At 38.9% G+C, this 8,525-nt stretch overlaps 1 protein-coding gene across 1 annotated transcript in view; it reads right to left on the bottom strand.

Annotated features, from left to right (window-relative positions):
• Positions 1–8,519, bottom strand: part of HEY2 (hes-related family bHLH transcription factor with YRPW motif 2) — a 10,842-nt gene extending 2,323 nt beyond the window's left edge. The window contains exons 1-4 of the mRNA XM_008572530.1: positions 8,288–8,519; positions 6,302–6,380; positions 6,088–6,171; positions 3,721–3,802 (exon numbers count right to left, since the gene is read on the bottom strand). Of these exons, the coding sequence (XP_008570752.1) occupies positions 3,721–3,802; positions 6,088–6,171; positions 6,302–6,380; positions 8,288–8,370 (328 nt within the window). The 5' untranslated portion in view covers positions 8,371–8,519. The remainder of the gene's footprint in view (positions 1–3,720; positions 3,803–6,087; positions 6,172–6,301; positions 6,381–8,287) is intronic.
• Between the last annotated feature and the right edge of the window lie 6 nt (positions 8,520–8,525).

The raw sequence follows: 8,525 nt of genomic DNA, 5'->3' as shown, positions 1-8,525 counted from the left end.
GGGGGGGGGGGGGGGGGGGGGGGGGGGGGGAATGATACAGTTAGAATCACCAGCCACTTATGTTCCCCTCCGTCCTTCCAAAGCTTTAAGTAGGATGAGAATCCTCTCTGAAAATACTGCCAGCGATTTATGGGTTTTAATGTTTGCAGAAGAAAGTGTATTTTGCAATTCACATGTGTGACAGCTGGCAATGCGATATGCTACAGTTGTTCTTGCAACTAAATATCAGTGCGGGAAAAATTAGGAACATCCGTGTTTTAAACACTTTCAGGGAAAAAAAAGGTGTCTCTCCTTTTGTATTGTGGGATAGTAAAATTCCCCAGCAAATTTCTTCATAGAAAAACAGAGTTCCAGTGTGTCTCTGTCACATCAGTTGGAGATTAAAGGGCTTATCTGAAACATCCTTACTCTCTTGGCATTTTAACAAAGACGTGAACTGCATCTTAGCAGCTTGAAGACTTTCTTTAGAAATGTGCTAGAATCTCAAAGTCATACGTGCTTCTTGACTCAAAATGTTTTATCAAAGTGAAAACATCTTGTCATTACTTTGTATGAAGAAAATTCAATGAAAACAAAATGAAGTATTTTTTAAAAAATTTGGTTACTAATTTAAAGATCTAATTTTTTGTCAGGCAATTTAAGTCTGCTTTACTGATATGAGATTACTATAACTTCTAAGTTTTTCTGAAGTTCAAATATATATATCTCCTTCACTGGTTAGCTTACTTTTTTCTGGCACCCACCCAAGAAAACACGTATCTTAACTGTCAGTGTGTATGTACACCTATGGTTAGTACCATAAAAATGGCTGGAGCTGGGCCACATTTATCTGAGTCCCTTTTTATCCAAAGATAATACATTAGAATAGAAAATAGTAATGTCTCATTGTCATTATTATTATTGGGATGTCTGTATCCATGAGTGAGAAATATCACATTATACAAGGTTATTTTCATCTCAGGCATTTACTACATTATCTTTTGAAGGTTTGGCAGATGAAAGTATTAAATGTTTGATTATTAAAAATTAGACTATCTTAATCTGTAATCAAAACACGTTGGAAAATTATAGTCACATATATTCAAAGTCCTAAAGGTAGAATTACAACAGAAATTTGGACATTCCAAAAAGACATTTGGGGCCGATATGTACACTATTAAAACGGAAATAACAACAGCACAAAGCTGATATAAGAATATCATGAAATACGAAAGATCGGCAACAAAAATAGTTATTGTCCCAGGACTTTGGCATAGTTAGCAAACAAAGCTCCCGGGATTAGGAGGAAAAGCTATTCCTGAAGAAGACGCCTCCATGGAAAGATTTCACATTTCAGTCCTCAGGGTTCTCTGTAGGGCTTTGTAGGCTTCCGACTTCCATGAGAGGAGGGAGGTAATGATTAGGGTAGACAGATCCAGAAACCCAGAGGGATTTAGAAATTTAGGTTACTCTACTAAATCCTCTCTAGAAAGTATTATAATACCAGGATAGACTACAAATAAGGAACCAAGAGAACTGGAAGCCTAGGACCTTCCAAGGATTTTCATCAGTGGCCATGAAGAAGCAAGTGAAATTTGTGGTTTACCAGCTATGCTGTTGTATATGGCTGAGTCTTCTGTTGCATCTTCAGGAATATAAGTTATGTAATTCCTATCCTGTTGTTGAATGCAGAGGGAAGTGATGATGAGCAGCTGTCTCCTGTGAACGGATCTTGGGCCAGCAATGGCATACATGTCCATACCACCTCCTCTGTGCCGGCATTGTTCTATAGGCTTTAAATGAATTAACTCATGACAACCTTGTGAGGTGGACACTATCACTGTCCTCATTTTGTAGATGAAAAAATTGAGGCTCAGAGAGAGCTTGTAATTTACCCAGGGTCACAGAGCTAATAAATGGCAGAGCCAGGGTTTGAAATCAGGCAACCCAGCTACTGAGTCTATGCCCTTCAACACTATACTGTGAGGCACACAGGAGTCTGACAATGTGAACCCAAATGGCCAGTCTCCCTTCTTCAAGGCCTACACGTTCTCCTGTGATCTCTAATGACCTGGCAGTCAGGCCACTTGTATGGAGCCTGCTTGGAAAAATCTGTTCACAAACTATTCTGGGACAAAGTTTAGGACTGTTCAGGTAGCCAAGAATAGCAACCACGATGGACCTCAGTTTTTATAATAAAGCCAAAAAACAATATTACTCTTTAGAAGTATAGCTCATGCCAAATATGTAAAACCCTGATAAGAATTCTTAGCCAGTGGCTAACAATGCCAAAGGAGGTGGAGCAAACAAACAACTTTTCTTGCACCATCACTAACTCAATCAGTCTCCTAACTTCCCGAGGTAGCAGTTGTAAACACAGATTCATGAGGCTGGAGGGGCCTGCCTCTGGAGCTCATCCTGCTAGGGTAGGCCTCAAAGTGCAGCAAAGTACTTCTGTCTCAGGTCAAAGGCAAGGCAGTGGCCAAGCTGGGCTGGATCACTGGTTTCTATGATTTAATCCAATTCACTTCTCTATTATTGCTTGCATCCTATGCTATTCTTTATTCATTTAGAACAGTTCCTTGAGAAGGTACAGCCTGGGGTAAGTCACACCATGTGGGCTTCTCTATACAATGGCTTCCCCATCCCACACCTGGCACAGGTAAAAGATGGTTAAGGTCAGAGCTAATATCCTACAGATCTTCAGCAGTACGGCCATACAGGAGTTAAATACTGAAATACTCCCATACCAACTGGTAAACAGCTATTTCCCTCCAATGCCCTGTCCCTGAGCTGATCTAGAACCCATACGCTATGTAGTTAAAGGCTAATGCTGAGCACAGAGAGGACTCCAGGATTTAGTCGCAGCACTTAACTTCTTTTTACCCTCTCCTTATCTGGTTGTTAAATATACCCAACAATACCCTTGGCTGAGTGAATATCAAAGCCTTCCTCGAAGGGTAAAAAACATACAAAAGGGTAAAAAGATGCAAAATCAAGTCTAAGTGATGTGTGGGGAAGCAGGAAATAAAATTTGAATAAATATTACAGCTGTTAGGATCTCAAGTCTATTTTTAACATGAGATGAGGGGCCCTCCCTAACCCCCTTGACAATTCCTCCCTACGACACTATCTAGTACAGAAGACATCTCTCTAGGGCACTGGTCCTGGAGCACCTGCCTCTGTGTGCTCTCCTCAGGAATGATTCTGCTCCATTAATGGTTTCTAGTACAGAGATTCACTACCTGCACTTCAAGTGTTCTGTTTGGTCTAAATCCAAGACTGACCAAAATCTGAAAACAACATTGAAAATAATTTCAGAATCACTTCCTTTGGAATACCTGAATTATTTTGAGTCCTAGCCTCAATTTAATGAAAAGATGAAGAGAAAAAGATTGCCTCTAACCTCCTGTTTATGTTTGGATGTTTGTTTTGTCTTTCTGTACAGATTCCAGCATGCGCTTCTTAAGTCCCAAACAAATCAGGCTACTGTGAATGATGCTTTACTCCCACAGTATTATGAAAGCAAACACAAGCCCAGGGTCAAGTGCTTCTTTTGTTCCAGAAGTTCTTTCCCACGAGTTCAATCCTGCCATTAGCATTGATTTCCATGGCTTTAATCTGGGACTGTCTATCTCAGCTTGTTAAAGAACTGTTCAACTATGACTTCCTTACAACATTAGAAGGGAAAAATGAAAAGAGAAAGGTAGAAAGGGAGAAAAAATGAAATCACCTACTTACCTTTACCCCCTGTTGCCTGAAGCATCTTCAAATGATCCACTGTCATTTGCAATATTTCAGCTTTTTCTAACTTTGCAGATCCCTACATAAACAAATAATAAAGTCCCCATAAGTCCTATGGAAACTAATTTGGAACATTATACACTGAATTAAGCATTATGATGCCAATTTTCTCTCTCACTAGAAAATTCTAAGTTTAATTCTTTCACAGAAAAGTCTGAATTCTTTCCAAACTTTGCCCTAATTACTGTGTCATACCTAACTAATGGCAGGTAGTATTTCCCATTTTAACTTTTAAAGACTAGAAGAAGGCATAATAAATGATTGTTTTAATCATAAGAATAATTATAATAATTATACTTAGATTATACTCCTAAGATCACTCCACTATTACAATGCAAAAATTTCAAACTTTACATTCACTCTCTATCTCGGTTAAAAATATATTTTATTACGGGACATCCAATAGTCTTATGTAATACTGAAATCTAAATCAGTAGAATAGTTGAATACCAAGTCTGGTAGATAAGGAGATAGGATTTTAGCAAATTATTATTAGAAGGAGATTTTTCAAAAGGAGAAAAATCTAATCAGAGGTTAAGGTAATTCATACTAGGCCACTGGTAAGCAGATCCACAAATAAACAAGGGAAGACTTTTAAGGTTTTCCCCTCAATAATAACCAGCAGGTGTCACTGTGAATTCCCAAAGTCATAAACAAGAGGGATAATTTACTACTTATCTAGGAAGCATCATAAATGCTTCAGGATTTTCAAACCTTTTAAAATAGTTCTTAATAAAATTGTCTTGGAAATATATTTTTAGCTCCCTCCCCCTCTCCTTTGAAATAAGGTAACCTCTGGAAACCAACTGAAATATAAATGCACCACCTCAAACTGTCTCAGGGGCTGACAGTGGCTTCTAATTTCCTGGAAGAGCTAAATAATTAAACTAATATGTCTTTTTTTGAAAGGATACTAAATTTTATCTCAGGTTCCTATGCTTTACTTGTTTTGTGACAATTATCACAAAACAAGTACATGGTGAGAATGCCAGGATTATTAAACTGCTCTCAAGAAAATTCTTCTAATCATATTGTGACAGGGCCAGCTTGCTAGGATTGGTAGCCAAGCTCTGTAAATGGGAAAGCTTGTGTTTATGGTAACTAACTGCCAAACAACTGAGGTTTGCTTTTAAGATTTGTTTTAAGTCAGCATTTAAGGAAAAAAATCTAACAAGCCAAGAGAAAAAAAAAAAAATCACCAAACTGACGGCTCCTCCTAACTACAGACATTTCAGTACTCAAAATTTTCGAAGCATGGATTACTGACATTTTCATTTGCAGCCTATTGTCATTGAAAATGCTACTAATCAAAACTACAATTTCTATGGTATATATTGATTTTTGAAGACAGTCTCTGCATATAGACTTGCTTGTTTTAAAAATGTATAATCGATAGCACATTACACCCTGTATTTTTGTCAGTGTTTAACTTTTCCATGAAGATGTACAAGTAGTTTTAGTGAAAATGACTAATAACTAAAACTGCAGTTTCTGGATAATTTCCAAGGGCTTGTTTTATGTTTGTGGATTCATGAAGTAAAAGACAAAATGGAATAAACAAACAACTACTGTCTTATACCCTATTTGAATTAAATTGAAAATTTTCAACAAGGACATGCTGCCATATCCTTTGAAAGATTCTCTTAAAATCTGTGCCATTAGTCATTGCGGCAGGGAGAGAAACTTGACTTTTTGAAGATTTAAACATTTAACTTTCTACTTTTCAGAAGATTTTGCACACTTAGAAAAGGGCATTTATGACTGATTTGATTTTTACCAAGCTTCCCTAAATCAAACATCATCCGGTTAATCCAGGGATTAAAAATGAAAGCAAATGTCTTGGTAAATAAATTTTATTAGTATTATTATTTAGGAAATAGAGTTAAAGACGTTACTTCCTGGGCTTTGATTATTTTTTAAATAAAAAGATTACTTTTTTCAAACAGTTTAAGAAAAAAATAATACTTTAAATATGTAACTTTTTTTTTTTTTTTTTGAAGAATACTACATACAGCATGGTTTTAAACAAAACCACTACTGGTATTCATAGAAAGAACAGAGAAAGCATGAACACTGTTACCCTTAAGGGAAAAATAAGCTAAAGAATGGAAATGTTTTTCAACTTCATGATGGATTATGTTTTTAATAGTTCTGCCACAACAAAGCATTTTATTGAAATAGCTGCTCTGTGCCAGATCAGGGAACATACACCATTATTTTAATGAGCTTTAACAAGAACCCACATTCCCAGATGAGAGAATCAGATTGTTTGAGCTCTTTTGTGGGCAGGGGGGAGTAGCTTACTTGTTTTTCAAAAGCAGTTGGCACCAGTCGTCTCAACTCAGATAAACTGTTATTTATCCGATCTCGTCGCCTTTTCTCTATAATCTGTCCCAAAGAAAGCAAAACAACAAAAGTTTATGAATACATAAATGATAAAATTCCTTAGAATGGAAAAATACAACTGTTACACATTAGGCTGAATTACATGAAATAAAAAGAAAAAAATAACACATACCCCTCTCCTTTTCTTCCTGGCCATAATCTGAGACGTTGTTGTTGGAGAGTTGGATCTAATCACAGAGCTAGTACTTTGCCTATGAAATAGGAAGAGTAAGTCAGGTGCTGCATTAACATAACAATTGTTTCTTCTGGGTACTTAATGGCACCCATTAAATATTCAGAGTGACTGCACAGTTCATGTCTGTGTTATTTCAATCTTAGTTCTTGCTTCACTCTTAACAGACTTTCATTCCAGCCCTTATGTCTCTTTTTAGGTAGAAATTATGCCTTAAAAAAATAGCTAATGGTTAACCCAGATGTCAAATCCATTGGCAAAATGTCCCTGAGGTTTTACTTGAGTTTCCCAGTTAAATAATTATGGGCAGTTATGGTGAGAAGTTAGATAGTAGTATTTCCTAGTTTCACTCATATACATTTCTTAAAAGTCAACTAATAGCATCCCTCCTCTTCCCTTCTGTCAGATACACGGAACAAAGCAATACACCTTTTTAAAATAAGGGTCATGTTAAGGACCACTATCAAGCAGATATACAGCCGTCACATGTGGAACTTGTCCCTACATGCAATCTTTAAACAGAAGTTATCTTATTATTTCAAAACTTCCATTAGTCACATTTTACAAGAAAAACCCAACAAATTTGATGGGTTCTTTTTCATACTAATCTTTGGGAAATTAAAATTAGGTTTAGGACTAAGTAAGTGTTTTACTTTGAATATGAAACTGTAGGTGTTCTCTCAGCCTTCAATCTAAGTTTAAATCTCTAGCTGCAACCCTCAGTTGACTAATGAAAAGATATTTTTATATTGAAAGTTTAATCAAACTATTATTTGGTCACATAATTTTTACAATTCTTTCTACTTCGTATCTGTTTCTCCTCATAATTCATGGAGACTGTGCTGCTTTATGTTCTCAAATTCTCCAGGTTCTTGTCATTTGTTCTCTTTCATTTCAGAAATGTTGCACACACCAGGTTCCTATTACCTCACCTTTTCACTTCTGGATCTTATTTCTCAATTAACTGTCCCCCTCATTCTCACTCCTTCTCTACTGGTTTCAACTTTCACAGACACTTCCGTTTTTTCAGACCTCATTTTTAAAGATGACATAACACTTGAATAGTTAGATACTTTGCAAACAACGTTTCATGTAAATATCTTTGCTCTTGCTGATTTCAGGCTTTGGTTTGTATAAGATTAACATTATGAAAGAAAACCAGTTTTCCAAAGGTAGGAAGAATTTTGCTGTTTGAGTGACAGCTGCAGATAAATAATTAAAGTGCTTCTGGGGATGGGATGCCAATTAGAAGCAATTATCATTTGACCCGCCTTGGCTCTAAAATGCCTCGGTAATCTCCCTCTGTCACAGGAAAGTGGAGGTCTGGCTTCTGTGATCACAACGCCGATCTTTTCCAGACTTAAGTACAAGCAGTCAAAGAAAAGATGCCCGATCCGATCGTTACATCTGTCACTCACTCGCGCACATACGGTCAACCTGCACAGCTCAACCTACTTAGCTCAACCTACTTAGCCTTGACATCGCAGACTACTTTAATTTCTTCAAAAAGCAAGTCATCAGTCTCTCTAAAAATAAAAAATCAAATTGTTTTTCTTTACTCCTGACCTATTTTGAAACTGTCCCCAAATACAGTTTCAGTGGCGGGAGCGTCTCCCGTGGCCCGTACGTGCCTGTCCGCGCGCCCAGCGGTGACAGCCGGGAACCTTGCCCTGCCAACTCCTGCACTCTTTTTCAGTCGCATCCCTAGTCCTCTCCGCCCCACCCCTATACTGAAAACCGACATCCCTCGCCCCACCCCAACTCGCGCTCTGCGAGCGCCCACCACTCAAAGTTTCTCGGGCAAAACTTTCCCCTCTCCGCCCGGATGCTGCGGAGAGGAGCCTCGGGATCTCCAAGGCGCCGCTCGTGCACAAAACTCCCCGATGCCCTCGGGCTCCGAGCAGCTCCCGCCGAGCCCGCGCTCACCCGGAGTAATTGTTCTCGCTCCCCACGTCGATGGTCTCGTCCATGTCGCTTTCGGAGGTCGTCTCCTCGCAGGGGCGCTTCATTGCGGCGAAGACGGCGCGGGGCGCAGCCCTGCCGGAGCCACGGACGCCGAGCGGGGTGCAGCGCCCTCCCCGCCCGCCTCCTCCCTCCTCCCTGGGCCTCGGCAGGCGCGGCTCGGGAGGCGGCGCGGTCGGCTCCTCGCGGCTCTTTCCCACGC

The sequence above is a fragment of the Galeopterus variegatus genome, unplaced genomic scaffold (assembly GCF_000696425.1).
Source record: "Galeopterus variegatus unplaced genomic scaffold, G_variegatus-3.0.2 Scaffold804, whole genome shotgun sequence".
Classification (NCBI taxonomy): Eukaryota; Metazoa; Chordata; class Mammalia; order Dermoptera; family Cynocephalidae; genus Galeopterus; species Galeopterus variegatus.
The sequence above is the reverse complement of the archived record's forward strand: the minus strand, read 5'-3'. Positions and strand labels throughout refer to the sequence as shown.